This window comes from Mycteria americana, chromosome 14 (assembly GCF_035582795.1).
Source record: "Mycteria americana isolate JAX WOST 10 ecotype Jacksonville Zoo and Gardens chromosome 14, USCA_MyAme_1.0, whole genome shotgun sequence".
NCBI lineage: Eukaryota > Metazoa > Chordata > Aves > Ciconiiformes > Ciconiidae > Mycteria > Mycteria americana.
In genome coordinates, this window is record NC_134378.1 from 18,071,892 (window position 1) to 18,090,472 (window position 18,581).

General features: G+C 65.1%; 1 protein-coding gene across 1 annotated transcript; it reads left to right on the forward strand.

The window, feature by feature from the left end:
* Positions 1-338: 338 nt before the first annotated feature.
* On the forward strand, positions 339-15,559 carry TGM2 (transglutaminase 2). The gene is made up of 13 exons (XM_075517333.1): positions 339-509; positions 2,887-3,066; positions 5,526-5,768; positions 7,006-7,124; positions 7,997-8,125; positions 8,822-9,002; positions 10,003-10,138; positions 10,266-10,369; positions 10,504-10,743; positions 10,924-11,196; positions 13,757-13,917; positions 14,204-14,340; positions 14,670-15,559. Exons 1-13 carry the CDS (start codon positions 500-502, stop codon positions 14,824-14,826), a joined length of 2,070 nt encoding a protein of 689 aa, XP_075373448.1. The 5' UTR covers positions 339-499; the 3' UTR covers positions 14,827-15,559.
* The last annotated feature ends 3,022 nt before the right edge of the window (positions 15,560-18,581 follow it).

Here is an 18,581-nt window from a genome sequence, read left to right on the forward strand (position 1 = left end):
ACGCTCCCAGCACGCTTTCCCCCGGCCACTGGTCCCTTAGGGACGCCTTTACAGTAAGGGGGCCGGGCCGCTGCCATCCCGCACAGCCCCATCCCCTGCCAGTAAATGGCCGGGTATGGAGATAAGGCAGGAGGAAAGAAAACTTTATAAGGAGAAAACATTCCCCGAGTTTCACCTCAGTGTGAACTGCACAGGCCCTCCCGTCCCCCCCCCTTCTTTTTCCCCCCTCTTACCCGGCGGCGTTTCCAGCCCCTGCCCGGGGGGGTTGGGGGGGGGCTGCGCTTCGGGGGGGGCTGAACCCCCGGCTGCCTTTTTTTTTTTTGGATGGTTGTTTTAAGTAGGTGGGACCGAAACCACTCCGTTTCCTGGAAACTTGTATTTTTCCCTTTCTTTCCCTCCGCCGTCCCCGGCCGCGGGGGTGTGCGCGGCGGCGGGCGCGGTATAAACGGAGCGAGCGGCGGGCGCGGAGGGGCAGCTCCCCGGCACCGGCACCGGCACCATGGCCGAAGGTAAGAGCGCGGGACGGCCCCTGGCCGGGGCCCGCGGGTTCTGGGGCCGCAGCCCCCCCCGCTGCCGGCACCTGCGCGGGCGGGCGGGCGCGAAGCGCTGCCGCGGCCGGGGCTCGGCGGCCCGGGCGGTCGCTGCTCGGGCGCTCCCTGGCAGCCGGGGCCGCAGCCGGAGCCGGCTCCCCGAGCTCCGGCAAAGCGAAGGGCGGGGGCAACGGGACCGGCTGAAGCCGAGGGCAGCGAGGCGGAGGAGAGCGGGGTCTGCGCGGGGTCTGCTCCCCCCCGGCCCCGGCCCCGGCCCCCGCCCCCGCCCCGCTCTCCGCCGGCGTTTGCAGAACGAAGCGCGGTGCTATTTAAAGCTTTGGGTGCTCTCGGAGCAGAGCGTTGACAGCTGGACTAGGAGCATGTGCCTCCGTCCCACCCTGCTTTAAGGAGGATTTCTGGAGGCTCGCTCAGAAGTAACGCTCCCGGCTTTCAGAAACCCCTCCACGCGGGTGGCTTTTCAGACTTGCACGAGGGGACAAAGACAACCCCCCCTCCCACAGAGCTGTCCCCAGAGTCCCGGGAAACAGGACTGTGCGATACCGATGGGCGCACAGCCCTCCGGGTGAGACGGCATCGCCCGGCGCACCGGGCTCCAGCACCGCAGCAGCGACGCCAACGCAGGCCCCTGGGGCCGGGCACTGGCACAGGCTCTGCCAGCTCCTGGCACAAGAGCTGGGCTCCGGCACCCCGGGCAGCCCTTGCTGCCGCACGGCCGTGCCCGGGACCCCGCTGCCATCTGCACGCCCTGGTGGCACCGCAGCCCCCTCCCCGCCCGTCTCTCGGCTCTGATCAGTTTGGGAAGGGGGAAGAGGCACTTGCCCTTTGAAACCCTTTGAAAATTTTTGCTAAATTCGCCGAGGACGATAACCCCGGGTGACTGGGACAAGGAGCAGCCCCCGTCCTGCTCTCTTAACACACTTATTTGCAACGAGCTCGGCCCAGTGTCAGCGAGGTTTGCGCTCGCACAGTTCGTGTGCTGTAGCACGGAGCCGTGTTTCCGCTTACAAAGGGGGAGGTGGCAAGGGAAAGGTCCTTTCCGTGCTCTGTCCCTGCTCCAGGGTCCCAACGCACTGGCTGGAGGGACCTTGCCCTTACTCACGGACACTCCCAGCCGTCCGCAGCAGCCCTCGCAGCGCGGTGGGGAGCAGCGATGAGCCCGACCGCCTCCCCTGGATGCACGCTGTGCCGTCCCCGTGCCTGGAGAGCCAGGAGCGGGGTTTCCGTTTAGCTCTGGGAACGGCGAGCTCAGGGTCAGCCGTTTCCATCTGGCACCAGCCCGAGGAGGGCTCGGTGACCACCGCTGCTGGCATGCAAGCACCGGGAAGGGCACAGCCAGGGAGAGCTGTGAGGCAGGGCAGCAAGCTGAGCATCGCCCCTCACGAGCTGCCCCGGTCCCTGGCTGGTGCTGAGCTCGCTGCGTGCTCTCCTGTGCTAAACGCTTTTGCTTATTCTGGCAACTAACCCGTTTGATGACAGAGCGTTCAAGGGTCACCGGTCTCGAGCAATGATGAACGATATCACATCGCTCCAGTGCAGCGCCTGGGGCGGTGGGGATGTGGCCACCAGCTGCTGCGGCACGCAGCCCTGCCTGCATCGGCAGCTGGGCTGGGAGGCAGAACAGAGCGCCCGAGGCCGGGGAATCAGACACCCTCTTTGTCACCAAGTTTACAGCCGGTCTCTCCCATTTGTCGGCAGTTGCAGGGCGGTAAAGGTGCCCGGAGAGCTGCCCTTGGCCTGGCCGAGGCACTGAACCACCCCGGCATTCTGCAGGCTCAGTGGCACTCATTTGGGGTGGAGGAACACAGACAGCAAACCCCGGCCGAAGGGCCCCACGCCTCCCAGAAAGCAGAGTTGAGCGCTGGGCTTTGCTCCAGTGCTTGATGCCGTGAGCCACGGACCTGGCACGGCTCCGGTAGCACACGGTGCCCCTCCTCCGTGGTGATACTGTGGAGGGCAGCACCACGGCACAAGAAACAAGGCACAGAGCCCGGTCGGGAGGGCAGCGCTTCGCTGCGAGGTCGGCCGCCGGCTGGCTGCAGGACCTCGGCCCCTGCGGGCTCGCGGCGTGCGACGCGAGCCCAGCCTGCAGAGCCCTCCAGGAGGGATGCTCGGAGCCTGGCACGGCCGCAGCACCCGGAGCTGTGCCGGGCACACTGGGGGAGAACAGGGCAGCTTGGGCGGAGGAGGCTGCAAAACTCTGGCACCCAAGCCCAAAACCTCAGGGCTGAGGGTGGGAGTAACAGCAATCCCTTCCAGCCCGAGCGCAGGGGCTGCGTGCGCGGGGCACGGCTGCGCACGGCAGAGGGGAGAGCTGTACGCGCTGCTGCCTTTGCAGATCTGATGCTTGAGACATGGGACCTGCAGTGCGAGCGCAACGGCCGGGAGCACCGGACGGCGGAGATGGGCTGCCGGCAGCTGGTGGTGCGGCGGGGGCAGCCCTTCACCATCACCCTGCACTTCTCGGGCAGAGGCTACGAGGAGGGGGTGGACAAACTCGCCTTCAACGTCGAGACGGGTGAGTGCCGCCGTGCCCCGTGCTGCGAGCGAGTGCCTGCCGCGGGGCGAGCTGCGCCCTGCCCGAGGGCTCGCCCCGCGCTCACGAGGGTGCTGTGCCGAGGCACCTGCCACGTCTCATACAGTCCCCCCCGTCCCCTCCCAGCAGAGGCTGGTGCTGTGCACAGCTTTTATGCCAAGATGGAGAGAAAAGGTAGAAACTCGGCTCCGTAATGAGAGCTGAAGGGAAGTGATAAAGAAATAAAACAAAAAGCCGCCGCCTCCTCCTCCCCGTGGCCGAACCAGACTCGGGGCCACGCCGGAGCCGCCAGTGCAGTCTAACGGGAGCTGGTGGGAGGCCAGGACTTGTGGGATAACACTAGCTCACAGGGAAGTGCCTTGGCTGTGGCCAGGGAACCCGCCCGAGTCTCTTGCCCTTCTGAGAAACATCAGTAAAAGCGAATCCTTTCAGCCAGAGGCTTTCACAGCGTTTTTGCTGATGGTCTTTTTGCCCAGCCACCCCTGCCCCCATCGCTCAGACATTCCTGGAGCGGGGTTTGCTCAGGAAACACAAACCCTGGAGGAAGGAAATGTTCCCATTGAGCCTCCCCAGCACACAGCCCCGCTGCTTTTCTGTCCCCCCGCCCCGAGCAGTGCCGGAGCCGGTACACGGGAGCCGGGCGCAGCCTCCGACGGGTCCCTGTGGCTCCGCGCCAGGGACTTCGCCTGTTGATGCTGTACCCCTGGTGAGAGCTGACTGGGAACGGCAGGGATGGGGACAGGGACATCGCTCCCATGACCGGAGCTGGGCACAGCCACCACGCGGGGGCTGAGCCCCCGCCAGCTCAGAGCCAAGGGAGAGGAAACTCTTTCTTGGGCAAGAGTTATTTTGGGTCTGCAGCATCCTGCTGAGTCCGCCAGGCCACAGCTCAAAGTGAAAGTGCACCCGGGTTTCCTCGCAGCATAAAACGCTCTTTTTCTTTTCCCCTAAAAGCTCCAGTCCCACCGTGGGGTGACAAACGCGACCCCAACACGCCCTGGCTTCACCCTAAACTGGCAGCTCCCCCGGTCCCGAGGCAGCTGTGGTGCAGGTCCGCCTGCCCAATGCTCAAACCCGCCGGGTTTTTATGAGGTCTTGCCGCATCCTGGGCGACCCCAGGCTGGTTTTGCAAGCGAGGAGAAGCCCCTTGGGGCGAAGGCACGGGCTGGCAGCGGCTGCCGGCGGGCTGGAGTGCAGCCCCAGAGCTTGCAGAAAAAGGGGAAAAGCTGCTTCAACTCTCGCAAAGGACGCGGCCACGCGGCCCCAGCAACGTCCCTCCCCGGGGCTGGCGAGGTGCAGCCAGGGCAGGGGCCACCAGACCTGCTCCCCTGGGACAGCGAGGCCACGTGCCACCTCCCGCAGGAAAGAGGGGAACGGCTCCGTGCAAAAATAGAGCCCATATTTTTGAAGCAGCCGTGTTTGAAAAGCCCTGCTCAGGCGCCTGGGGGAGATGCCACAGGTTTTGCGGGCAGGGAGGAGGAGGAGGAGGAGGCAGGCTCACATGGCTGCCCACCCCACGGCAACACCAGGCTGGCCCTTGCCAAAAGGACAGGATTAGCTCAGCCCGGCTGCCCCGAAAGGACAGAGAGGAGAAACTGTGTCACCCTCATGAGTTCATGAGTATTTTTTGGTGACTCGCCTGGCGTCCTGCCCACGCTGCGGGCGAAGGCCGGCAGGGGACCGGCCCAAGGCTGTGCTCCTGGCAGGGGGAGCAGACCACGGCAGCACCGCCGCCCTGGCTGCCAGCCAGCCCTGCACGGGCACCGGCATCGCCGTGCAGCCGTGCTCGGCCGGGGCTGGGCGTCACCGCTCCCCGGAGGAGCGGTGTTTGGAGCTGGCTCTGCGCAGGTGGCTTGGACGCAGCCTCGTGCTCAGAGGGGCCGGCCGGGATCACGCTGTCCTCGGCTCGAGTGCTGCGGCCGCTGATGCAATCGCTCATCGCGGGACGTTTGCAGCAATGCCTGAGGCTGCGCCCAGTAGCGGGGCTCCCGCCGAGAGCACCCCAGCGATGGGGGCTCCGGCACGGGCAGCCGGGCTCTGCCGGGGCCCCCGCGTCGCACGCTGCGGCAGGACTGAGCTGCGCGGCGCAGGGACCTGGCGGCACCGCTCGGAGCGGGGCCCTGGGGCGGGAGCGCTCCCTCTGCTCTCCTGACCCGGGGCCACCCGCGGGGCGAGTCCCTCCGTCCTTCCCCTTCCCAAAGGGGAAGGGACATGCCCGAACTTCGCAGGGCTGGGCTGCCCACGCCCCCGATACCCGACAAACCAAACAGCGAACGTTCCTGGGCTGCAAGAGCCGAGGTCCAGGCAGCCGCTAACAGAGCGGAGGGCACGGGAGCACCGCAGGGCGCTTCCAGGGCAGGTCCCCTTGGCGCAGCCCCCACGGCGTGGGGCTCCCAGGGCCCCCGGAGCACCGGGAGAGCTGACGTGCTCCTTCTTGGCAGGGCCCTGCCCCAGCGATACGGCGGGAACCAGGTCCCACTTCACCGTGACCGACTTCCCGGACGAGTCGGGCTGGAGCGCCGTGGTCCAGCAGCAGGACGGGGCCTCCCTCTCCGTCTCACTCTGCTCCCCCCCCAGCGCCTGTATCGGCCGCTACAGCCTGACACTGGAGACCTCCACCGGCTACCAGGGCACCAGCTGCCACATCGGGGACTTCGTTCTGCTCTTTAATGCCTGGCACCCAGGTGAGGCTTTCACCTTCCCGAGACCAGGGTTTCCCAGAGGGAGCACGAGCCACGCGCCAGCTCTGCCGGGGCAGCCCATCCCCGTGGGTCTCACCCTGTTGCAGACTCCAGGTGCCCCAAGCCCTGTCCCGAGCTCAGGTCTAAGCAGAAATCCCCGCTTTGCTTCCACCTCCACACGGTCCCAAGCCACAAGCACCATCGCCCGCCCCGGGACGCACACAGCCCCTTTGCCAGCACCCCAAGCACCCAACGCCCCGTCCAGGCTGCCCCCACCACGCAACGCCCCGCAGGAGCTCACCTCTGCGGCCCTGCTGCGAAGCCCTGGGCAGCGCCCGGCAGCAGGTCCCAGGCAGGCAGTGGGCAGAGGAAAAGCCTCTAACTGCCCCTAATTAATTACCCTTAATTAATTGCCCCCACCTGGCCCAGCCCTGCCCACCCCCACCTGCCCCTGGGCCGGGCACCCCGCTGCGGGCGCAGGGATGAGCCCTGGGTGCTCCCAGGGGCGTCACCGTCCCGGTGAAATTCAGGCAGCCCGACACAGGAGGGAGGATCAGTGCTGCAGGGTTTAACCAAGCTGGGCAAACAGCAGCTGGGATTTTCATCCGTCCGCGTCCTTCCTCTGCCCCGCGGAGCAGCCCCGGCTGTCCCGCTCCCAGCTCCGGCCGGCCAGACCTGGGCTGAAACGGCCGATTTCCTGAATCCCGAACACTGGGTGCTGGCTCTGCCGAGATAAGAAGCTTTAGGAAGCTTCGCTCGCCCAGGGCTGGGCTGAGCACTGGCGCTGGGCATGTATGTGCTGGGGTTTTTTCTGAAAACGTTTCCAGTAAATAGTGATTTCCAGCAGTAACTGCTGTGTGAGAAAAATGGCTTCAGCTGCGTTCTCAGCCAGCACTCTCAGTTCCCACTGCTTGCTTCTCCCACCAGGGAGGTTTCCCCTCCTGGGAAAAGACCCGACTCCATGTAACAAAAGGGAGTAAAGAAAGAGAGAAATGAGAAAGAATGGAAAAGAAAACCACAAGCCTGCTGAAATTTTCCCATGAGCTGAAATCAAGCTGGGTTGAAATTCTCCAGCAGCTTCTTCAGACAGGAGCAGCTCCAGCCCCCGTTGCCTCATTTCCCACCAGACCCATCCCCGGTCGCTGCCTGCCACGTCCCCGGGGAGGGGGGAGCCCTGCGTGGGGCTGGGGGGCGCGGGGCAGAGCCCCGTCCCCGTCCCCATCTCTCGCTCTCCCCGCAGAGGACACCGTCTTCCTCCGAGACGAGGACGAGCGCCGCGAGTACGTGCTGTCCCAGCAGGGACTCATCTACCAGGGTGTCCGCGACTACATCACCTCCACCCCCTGGAACTTCGGCCAGGTGAGCGGGGCACGGACCCCCGGGACCCCCGGCCGAGCCCAGCCTGCGCAGCCCTGGCAGGGCAGGGCGCAGGGGCTGGTGCCACGTGCGCGTCCCCAGACGCGCGCCCCAAACGCAGCCGGCGCCTCGGGGAGGATCCGGCCCCGCCGCGCAGCCGTGGGGCGAACAAAGGTCTCGCTTCCGAGAGGGGAACGCGCCGACTTCGCAGCGTGGCAGAGCGAGGGGAGCGTTCCCGCGCAGCTCCGGGGGCCCCGGGGCCACACGCTCCTAATCGGGGTGGCCACGCTGTGCCAGGAGCCGGCGCCCGATAACGCGCTCCCCGGCGCCGCGCTGGCCGTGCCGATAAGGCGGCGCCTGCGCCCCGAGCTGCAGCCCCCCGCGGCCGCGCTGGGCCCCCGGCACCGGGAGAGCCTGGCCGCCCTCCCCGAGCTCCGGGCTGTTCCGGAGGGGCCGTGCGTGGGGCCGGTGGTGACCGTGGTCCCCGCAGGATCCGCGCCTCGATTTGGGGAAGGGCTGTGACTCCCCCGGTGATGGGAAATAGGTGGTTTTCCCTGGAGGTCAGGTCCGCGCCCGACCCCCGTGCAGCGGCGGCTGCAGGAAGCAGGATCCGGCCCCGGTGCGAGGGCGGGAGCTCACCCTTGGGCTTTGCAGGCCGAGCCTCCGCCGGCCGCAGCACCGGCCCCTCGTCGCAGCGGCACCGATGGGGGATGTCACTCGGCGGGTGCTGGCTCGGGGAGGGGGCCCATGACCTCCGTGTGCCCAGCAGCTCCGCCTGCAGGGGCGTCGTGGCGAGCCAGGGAGGGAGGACGGAGCCGGGAGAGCCCCGTGCACGGTGGGGACCTCACACGCCTTTTCTCCCCCCTCCGCACCAGTTCGAGGACGACGTCTTGTCCATCTGCCTCAAGCTGCTGGACACAAACCCCAAATTCCTGAGGGACCAGAACAAGGATTGCTCCCGCCGCAACAACCCCGTGTACATCGGCAGGGTGGTGAGCGCCATGGTGAGTCCCACGGAGCTCCGGCCACCAGCGCACCCGGCAGGGTGTCCCCAGGCGTCCCAGCACCCCACGTCCCCCAGGGTGCAAACACTCCCCTGCTGTCCCCCCAGCTACAGCTTGCGACTACAGCCGTGACAAAGAGGTGGCATTTGCCATTCCCCCCAGTTACACCAGTTTCCTTCCCCGAGGTGTTTCACATCCCCTTTACAACCTTTCCTGCTACTGCTCTTATATCACATATATATAAGGTCCTTTTAAGAGGAGAGAAATAGCAGAGGTGGGGGTGCACCATCGCCGGAGCAGCCTTTGCTCCTCGCTGGCTGCTGCAGGTGATAACCGTGCCCAAACTCCCAGGCGGGAGGACGTTTCTAAAACCCCTCCCCGGTCAGTGCATCCCAATTACGGCCTCTCCATCCACCCGCCCTCCCACCTGCGCATCGCCAGCGCGCCGGGACGCAGGCAGCCACGGTGCAGCCGCCGGCATCCGGCGTGCTCTTGCACCGCAGCCGCCTGCATCCCGGCAAGCTCTTGCACCGCAGCCGCCTGCATCCCGGCAAGCTCTCGCACGGCTCCAGGACGGCTGACGGGGGGGACAGCACGTGTGAGCAGGGGGAAGGCGCTTTCCCTTCCTCACCAGCCTGCTCCTGCCCCTCCGTGCCCGGCCGTCCACCCGTTGCAGCCCCTCTTGTCATGCCGCAGGTAAACTGTAACGACGAGGACCGGGGGGTGCTGGCAGGGCGGTGGGACAACTGTTACGACGATGGGATGAGCCCGATGGCCTGGATCGGGAGCGTGGATATTCTCAAGAGGTGGAAGGAGTTTGGGTGCCAGCCAGTCAAGTACGGCCAGTGCTGGGTCTTCGCGGCCGTGGCGTGTACCGGTGAGAGCAGACATCTCCCGTCGCCCCTTCCCTGCGGGACGGGGTCACCCACGCGCCCCCCGTCTCCCACCCCGGCCCCCTGCCCTCCAGCCGCTCCCTGTGCTGCAGCAGGAGGGAACCGCTGGGGCTGATTACAATCAGCCTTAGCAATTAAGCTCTCTGTTATTCTAATTTGTCTGGAAATGGAGGGAAAAAATGATAGAAAGGGGCTCTGGCTTTTCAGTTAGCACTGCCTGCCTGGCCAGGCAGAGGAGGGACTGGATGCACGGCACAGGAGAAGGAAAGTGGCTTTAAGGTCAAGTTTGCAATAAAGTCGTGAATCCACTGAGATCAAAATAATTTCACTGCCACCGGAGCAGTCGGGCTGGGGCAAAAGAGAAGAAAAATTCCAGGCTCGCTTCTGTTGAGACCTGCACACACACACCTGCAGGCTCGCAAGCGCCCTGAGAAAAACCCTGCACTTGCGGGGTTGCACGAGTGCGCCTGTGCATTTATATATCACAGATATACGAGATCCTTTTTAGAGGAGAGAAATAGCAGAAAACTAAAGTGGATTTTCTGCAACTCACAGAAGTTTATAGCCTTCCTTTGAAGTGTTATAACTACCCCCCTGTTCCCCAGGGAGCTCCGCTCGCGCTCAAAGGCAGCTGCGAGATTAAATAAGAGGTTGCAGCACGCTGCTGCCTGTGCACTCCCTCAAAAGCACTCGCAGCCGCTTTTGTGCCTTTTTTCTACTGCAATATCAAAACCCGGCAGACTATCGGTGCCGCATGCCACCCGGCTCGCCCGCGGCTCGCCGAGTCCCACGGCGAGTGCGGGAACCGGCTTATCCTGGGGATCCGTCCCTGGGCACCCCTTTGAGGGGGAAAGGGAAGGGCAGGAGCCGCGCAAACCGGGGGCTCCGTGGGACGGGAGCTGGGCGGACCCGGGGCTGCCGGGGACAGAGGCCGTGCAAACCCGGGCGCGGGACCCCGTCTCACCCTGCCCTGCCTCCCCGCAGTCATGCGGTGCCTGGGGATCCCCAGCCGGGTGGTGACCAACTACAGCTCAGCCCACGACACCAACAGCAACCTGGTCATCGACCGCTACCTCACCGAGACGGGGGATGAGGACCGGCGCTCCAGGGACATGATCTGGTGAGCAGCAGGGCAGGACCCCCGCCTGCCCGCCCCCGGGGCAGGGTTTCCCCTTCCCCGGCCCTTCCCCGGAGCCCGGCGGGCGCTGAGGGAGGCTGAGGCCCCCGCGTCCTGGCTTCCCTTGCAGGAACTTCCACTGCTGGCTGGAGTCCTGGATGGCCCGTCCAGACCTGGCACCCGGCTACGATGGCTGGCAGGTGCTGGACCCGACGCCCCAGGAGAAGAGCGAAGGTACGGCATGCGCGGTGCGGGTGCTCTGTCTCGCCCCGTGCCCCCGGCACGGCAGGGTCTCCCCCCGCCGCGACCGCGTCTTGCCCCTGCGGTGGCCAAAGCCCGGCCGGTGACGGCGGCTCCGCTCCCTGCAGGGGTTTTCTGCTGCGGGCCGGCCCCCGTCAGAGCCGTCAAGGAGGGCGACCTGCAGCTGAAGTACGACATCCCCTTCATCTTCGCGGAGGTGAACGCCGACGTGGTGTACTGGGTGGTGCGGAGCGACGGGTCGCAGAAGAAGACCACCCACTCCTCGGTTGTGGGGAAGAACATCAGCACCAAGGGTGTGGGCAGGGACGGCAGGGAGGACATCACCCACACCTACAAGTACCCGGAGGGTACGGGGCGGCAGTGGGGGGCAGAGGCACCCCGGGGGGGTGGCTGTTGGGGAACAGCGCGGGGGAATGATTAATTAACGCAGCAAGCGCAGCAGGAGGGCTCCAGGGATCGGGGCAAAGCAGCCTGGACCGTGCCCTCCCCGTGCCCCCTTGGGAACCACGGTTTTCCACGCACCACAGGGTCTGAAAAGGAGAGAGAAGTGTTTGCGAAGGCAGAGCGTGAGAACAGCTCTCTCAGGGAGGAGGACAAGGGGCTGCATCTCAAGATCAAGCTGTCGGAGGGCGCAAACAACGGCTGCGACTTCGACGTCTTCGCCGTCATCAGCAACAACACGGATGCGGAGCGGGTCTGCAGGCTCATGCTGTGCGCTCGAACCGCCAGCTACAACGACACGGTCGGGCCCCAGTGCGGCATGAAGGACCTGCTGAACGTCACCCTCGCACCCCAGGCAGGTAAGAGACCTGCTGGCAGCGAGGAGAGGATGCTTTGGCGAGGGCTGGGGTCAGGTCAGCGATTTCCCACGTTCAGCTGCGTCTCCGGGCTCTGAGGTGGCCAGGGATGGGTCCCCTGGGGATGGGTCCCACTGAGACGTTTCCAGAGAGGAAACCCTGGTTGCGGCTGCCCAGCTGAGCAGCAACAAGAGCTGGGCACGTCCCGTCAGGGACCCCCCGAGCCGGGACCAGCGGGAAGGGCCGCAGGCTCGCACAGAGCCCCACAGCCCCGCTCAGGACCTGGGGGTCTGCACGAACCACCCTGAAAACGCGGTACGAGCCAAGGGCCGGGTTTTGCTTTGAGCCTTCCCCTCCTCGCTTCTCCAGCCTGGCGCGAGAGCTGCCAGTGCCCGGGGTGCTGGTGTCCCCTCTGCGTGTACTCCCCCCGCTTGTACCGCTGCCGCTGGTCGTCAGGTCAGCGCGCTCTAGGCCGGCACAGGGCAGCGACCGGAGGCTTCTGTTTAATCCCGTGGAATAACGGCAGCGTTAAAGCGTGGCCTGGGCTGGGCAGCGGGGACGGCCGGCACCCAGAGCCGGGGCCGGGGCGTTTATCCCGCACCACGTCACCCCCGTTTGCCAGCGACCGCCTCGGTGGGCGAAGCCGCAGGCTGGCGGGGGCTCCTGCGAGCTGCAGCTCTGTCACAAGGCCGCTCGGTGAGCGATGCCTCCTTCAGGGCTTTGTCCTTATTTATCTACCACCGTGGATTTTTAATCTTTGATGAAAGGAAAAGGAACATCGCTCAGGCAGGGGGCTGGAAATGCATTTAGAGCAGGACGAAAGTTACTGCCGTTGCATCTGTCACGCCGAGGGAGCGAGCTGTGCGCAGCGCAGGGCTCTCGTCCCGGGGCTGCGCTCGCCTGCATCCCTCCCTTGCTCTTCCGTACGCCTCGAGCCGGAGCTGGGCTAGGCTGGTGTCTCTGGCAGGATTTTCCCCCAGGCGGGAGAGCGGGACTGGCCCCGGCTCAGCTCCGAGGGCAGGGTCCCAGGCTGGGGGGGAAGCCGGCGGTGCTGGGTTTCGTCGGCCAGGCTGGTCGCAGCAGCGCTGAAGCTCTCAGCGTCCCCTCCTTGGGCGGGCGCGACGTCTCGCAGCGTTTTGCCACAGCGCTGGCCTGGCGCGGGCCCGCTGAACCTTCATTTGCCTTTGTTACAAATCAGCATCGCCGCCTGGTAATTACACAAGAGTTTTGATTTATGTTAGTTTTCACAGACCCTTCAGGCCTTGGAAATGCAATACATCTGCTGTCCTGAAACAGCCTAATTTTTAATCTACGCCAAGATCTGCTCTCTTAGCGGGGCCCGTAACAAATGCAGCACTCGGCTCTCTGCCATTTGTTGAGCTGCCCGCTCTCACCGCCACGAAGGGAAGCGGGATGCTGCCTTCGCTCATGCTGGCCCCGCTCCCCGCGATGTCGGCACCGGCAGGTACCAGCGCCTGCAGAGCTGCTCCGGAGCCTTCTGCGGGGCCGGATGGGGACAGCGGGGGCCGCGCATTGCCCAGCTGCTGGAGGAGCCCCGCTGGCCTTTGGGGTCTTTAACTTTCCCATCCGCAAGCTAATCCAACATCATTTTCTCTGAAGCTTTAATTACAAACTCCTGAAGCTTCTCCCCCCAGCTCCTGCCTGCGAATACAGACCCCGGGACCCCCCGGACTGCAGCCCTTAGGGGACCCCTGCACTCTGTGCTGGCACGGGGGGCCCAGCCGGAGCGGGGCCGGGCCCGTCCCCCTCCCCACAGCCTCGGCCGATGCTGCAGCGCTTCACGTCCTGCCCCGGGAACGCCGGGCTTCGCTTCCAGCAGTCTCGGCCTCTCCAGGGTCCGTTCCCAAGAGAGCTCTGCAGCTGGTTGCCTTCAGCCTCCTTCCCCCCCCTCCGCACAAGACAGCCCAGTCCCAGAAGGGCTTTGGCATAAACAACGCTCGGAGCTGAGCGGGGGCGGCTGCTGGGGAGCGGGGCTGCCTCCCACCGCCAGCACCGGCTGCACCGGGCTGGCGCGTCCTGCCCCGGCACGCGGCTCCCGGACGTCGCTGCTGGCGCCTGGTGTCGGAGCCCCGGCCGGGCTGCAAGGTCCCTCCCCGCTGCCCCGAGCCGGGCGCTCGCAGCCCCGCTTCCCTGCGGGGGTGGGAGCGGCACCAGCACCCAGCACTCCGGCAGCACCCCGAGGACCCGGCTGGGCGCAGGGTGACCGGCTGCAGGTGGCTGCGGCTCGTTTGGAAAACGCTGGCGATCTGGGGGTTGATGACAGCTAAATATAACCTGTTTCCTTTGGGAAATGATTGGGGTTAACGCCCCCCGGCGCAGCTTGCCCACGGGTTTATGGAGCTGTGCTCACCCCACGGTGCCCCTTCCCCACAGGAGTACCCCCAGTGCTGCAGGGACCCCCCTTCCCCCAAGACCTCCCTGTCCTTGTAAGGCGCCTGGAGAAGCTCCTGGGGAGCCCCGGCCAGCCGGGTGCCAGCGCAGGGCCGCAGGCGCTGGGTCGGGGAGGGGGCGAGCCCTGACCCCGCTCTGCTTCCCCTTCCAGAGAAGACCGTGCCCCTGCGTGTCCTGTACGAGAAGTACAGTGAGAGCCTGACCCAGGACAACTTCATCAAGGTGGTGGCTCTCCTGACCGACTACCAGACCGGCAACGTCATCGTGGCCGTCAGGGACGTCTACATCCAGAATCCGGAGATCAAGATCAGGGTAAGGGCTCGGGGCTGTGCCCCAGCTGGGTTTGGGGGGGACATCTCCCCGTTCACAGGGGGTTGCTGCAGTCACCCTGGGGGGTCAGTCCCAGTGACCCAAGCCCTGGGGCTGGGGCAGCCCCCCCACGGCGGGGCCTGGGCAGCAGGTCCTGCATCGCTCGAGCGGGGCTGCGTCCCTGCGGACCCGCGTCCCCAGGGACCTGCCTCAGCCCCGCCAGGCTCGGGGCAGGGGGAGCACCGCGGCTCCCAGGGGGTGCTGGGGCTCCAACCCCTCCTCCTTGCAGGTTTTAGGGGAGCCGATGCAGGAGCGGAAGCTGGTGGCAGAGATCAGCCTGGTGAACCCCCTCGCAGTCCCCCTGCACAACTGCGTGTTCACGGTGGAGGGCACCGGCCTCACCGACGGGCAGCAGATCAAGGAGCTGTAAGAGCTTTTCCTCCCTTCACCCGGCCGGGCCCTTGGGATCGGGGCAGGGGTGGATTTTTGTGCCCGGAACCCCCCAGGGAGAGCGGCCCTGGGGCCCGGCTCCGCTGTGGGCACAGCTGGGGCTGGGGCTACGCTGGTCCCCGCGGGGCACGGGGGCTTGGGGCATCTCTGCCCCACGCCTCGCTGGGGAGGGGGGCTCGGCCGCGCCACAGGGGGTCCCTGCTTCCCGGGGTCCCAGCGCCGTCCTGCGGCACCAGGGGCACGGGGAGGGTGCCGGGTCGCCGGGAGGGAGAGCGGCCGCCCCGCTGACCCCCTGCCCTCCCCAGCCAGGAGCCCGTGGAGCCGCAGGCGGAGGCCAAGTTCAGGCTGGATTTCGTGCCGCGCCAGGCGGGGCTGCGCAAGCTGATGGTGGACTTCGAGAGCGACAAGCTGACGGGGGTGAAGGGCTACCGCAACGTCATCATTGCGCCCGAGCCCAACTGAGCAGCCGCCGCGGCCCCCCCAGCCACAGCGACCCTGCCTCCCCTCCCGCACGGGGGCTCGCCAGCCCCCCGCTCGCTTTAGCCCAAGACTGTCCCGGCGCGGAAGGACGACCGCCGAAGCCCAGCCTGACCCCCGAGCAGCGGCCGCGGTGCCGCGCTCCTCCCTGGGAGCCCTCGGTGCTGCAGGGAGAGAAGCGAGGGGAGCAGGGACGGGAGAGGGGGGCCGGGGCGTTCGAGGGCTCCCTGCGGCAGCCGCTCGCTTCACCGCCTGTCCCTCACCCTGCGGGGCGAGGCCATCCCCGTCCTGCCTGTCCCCAGCCCCCGAGCCCAGCACAGCCCGGCGGCCACCAGCCCCCTCCTCTCTCTGCAGCGCTGACGGCCCCGGGCCGCAGAGCAGATTTCATAAACCAAAGAGCAGAACGACCTTCTCCAGCACTGACTGCACCTCAGCCACGCTCACCCTGCCCTTACGACTCTCTGAACGCAATTCGGTAGAGAAAAGATCGTATACTGTGAGCGTAAAGCTGTTTATATGCTACATATACAACAAATCTATTTATAGCTATATAAATACGTACTGCACATAACCCTACTGCATAGGTAAAGCAGGGTATTTGCTTTAATAACCGTTCCTGTCACTGCAAGCACTGTACAGCGAGGGATAGGATGTTACCTTGACAAGAATTAACTATGCAAGCACTGAATAAAACCTCTATTTTTCACTTTTAAAGCCATCCCGGCTTTTCTTGAGCATCCTTTCCAGAGACACCCAGCAGCTCCTTGCTCAGCGCCTGAGTGGGTGGGGGGCGAGTTCACCCCCAGCCCAGCACTGCGGCTGTGGGTTTACTGCTGTGGCCACTGTTTGCTGCACTAAAGCCACGCTGTCGGCTCCGCTTCAGCCACCTCCCTCCGCCCCGCGCTGCAGAGCTGGCACAGCCCGGCGTTCTCGGGGTGCTCTGCAGCTCAGGGACTGTACCCAGACAGAGCCGGCGCGGGGCCCCGCCGCGACCCCCACGGCTCTCCCGGTCCCACAGCGCGGCTCGGCAGCGCCCACGGCGTGGGGTAAACCCTGTCAGCCTCCAAGGCAGCACGGCCCCAGGGGCTAATGCAGATGCCACGCGTTCTGGGTGCATTTGTCCCCTAGCAGGAACGGCACAGTGCTGCAACTGCGCACGAAGAACAGGAGAGAAAACCCGTGCGGGCAATGAAACGAACGGCTTTCGCACGCCCAGGCTCCCGTCGGGCTGCCCGCGGGCAGCCGGAGAAAGCACGAGCCAGCAGCCGAAACACAAGAAACCCAACCTGGGAGCCAGGGAAAAGGGGTGGCTGAGCGCAGGGATGCGGGAGGAGGGTGAGGATTTGTCTCACGCCTGGAACAGGGGTCAAGGCATCGCTGAAGATAAGCACTTCCCACGCCAGAACACAGCCCTCCTGCTTTCTTCCCACAAACATCGTGGGAGGCTCCCTGCCCCGTTAAACACCAGAAAAACCATTACGGAGCTGGTGGTCTGCTGCTGCAGCCAAGGGTTCCCACATCCACAGCAGCCCCAGGCAGAGGGGACGCACCCGGCCCAGGCACCGCTGGCTCGAACCGGGAGAGGCTGGAGCGCAAAGGGACCCCGCTCGGTGAGCGCGCGCCCGGCGGGTCCCGGTCACCCCGACACTGCTGGCGGCTGGCGGGGTCTCCCGTCCCAGCTGCGATCCGGGGTGGATGGGGAGCCAGGAGCCTTTCCTACCCAGGACAACCTGTCCTCCAGCTTCACTTTCTGTTTATCTTTAAGATCAGATAAAATCTCCACGTGCAGAGCCCTAGACGCGGCTGCTCCCCTCGCCCGAGCCTGGCCCGGGCCACGGCCAGGGGTCCCAGCGCCCCGGCGCTGCTCACCCCAAGGGAGGGCTGGCGGGAGCTGCCCGTGCACCAGCCCAGCCCGGGGCGGGCAGCAGCCTCGGCTTCTGCTCCAGGCGAGGGGCCGGGGTGGGCGCTGCCAGGCTCGGGCTTCGTGCTATGCAGCAGTTATCGGGCCAACAAAATCTTCCAAGACAACCCTCCAGGATGGCCGCGTGATCCTCCTCCCCTTACCTCGTGGAGGTTTAACCACCACCTCTCTGCATCCTGCTTTTCTCGAATGCAACCAGAGAACACGGCTGGGACCACCGCGGGGCTGCAGCGGGGACGCCGGAGGGGAGGAAGGGTCCGGCCGGAGGGCTGAGGAGCTGCCACCAGCGGCTCTCCCGAGGGACAGAAACCGAGAGCGCCGACCCCACGGTGTGCGAACAGGACAGGAGCTCCAGGAGAGACGGGGATGGGGACTCTCTCCTCCTCCTGCAGCCAGGAGGGCAAGCGGTGGGGACCCGCCTGGCCCCCAGCGCTGGCAGCATCAGCCCCCGAGACACGAGTGCCAGGAGCGCAGACAGCCGCAAAGGAGCAGCGGTGCCCGAAGGAGTTAACAGCACGAACCCAGCGCTGCCTTCCCTTGTCAGGAACATTCCTCAGAGCCAGCGATGATGTACAGCCTTACTTTAAAGAGCATTTGTTACACATAGCTCTGCTGAGCCAGGCTTCAAGCTGCTCAATGCCTGGTTTAAAAATAACCGGCAGCTCCTCTGGTTCAAAGCTGGGTCCTGATAAAATAAACATTAGCACAGCTATTTCTGAAGGTCACTCCCATCCATCTGAGGCTCGGCAGAGCAAGGCTGCTTTGACGAGAAACGAGCTCATAAGAGACTCCAAACGCTGCGTTTACGGTTTCGCTCTGGGGTTTGGCTCCCTTTAGGGCTGGTTTCTCCCCCATTATCCAGCAACCACCACCCTCTTCCAGACTCTTTGCAGAGCCTGACGAACGACTTCAGGCACCTCCGCCAAGCCCACGGGCGTTTGCCCCACACGCCTTCTCAGTCGTCCTTTAAGGACCGCAAGAACGGCGTGACCGGTCCTGCAGCCACCGCGGGGCCTTTCCCGGGGCAGAGTCGGCTGCCATAGCTTGGGGACGGCTTTCCTGCGCACATCCCCGGATCGCCGAACGCTGCACTGTGCTACGTCCGTGAGACCCTTTGGCACTCTTGCCGTGCAAGCGATAAATTATAAATTAAATATTTACAGCATCCATTGCACGGGAGAATTTGTAATTCAGCGTTAGCCCAAGTGCCAAAGCAATGTGAGACTGTTTATGTGTAGAGGAGAGGTTATTAATACATCTGAGCTCGCCAGAGATGCTGACTTGCCAAGAAGTGACTGTAAACTCATTTTAGACTTGAGGACCTTTAACTTACCTTCATTGATGGATCAAGACTAAAACAAACTACCATAAATCAGAGCGCGCACGAGTACAATTCTGTGGGATTCTCAAATCCCGCCGCCTCTCCAAAGCCCTCCCTCCTTCTCCGTGAACACGGACGTGTTTTTACACTCACTGAACCAACGGGACACCTGAGGCACCGGCAAGCAGCAAGAGAAAAACACATAATAAAACCCAGATGGCAAGAGCTCCCGCTGTGCCCCCGCGGGAAGCCATCCCCCTTTTCCAAGACCACGGGAGGTGCAGGAGACAGCGTGGAGAGATGCTTCTTTCAGCATGGCCGTCAAGTAGAGTTCCAACTCCAAGAGCCTTTCCGTGCCCGCCTGAACCCCTCACGCAGCCCCCAGCAGCGAGCAGCTGCTCCCAGAGACCACTGCAGTTGGTCCCCAGGAGGGAGCAGGTCCCGGTCCTGCCCCCAGCACCGCTCCTGCCTGGGCTGGACTTACACAGCCAAACCAGT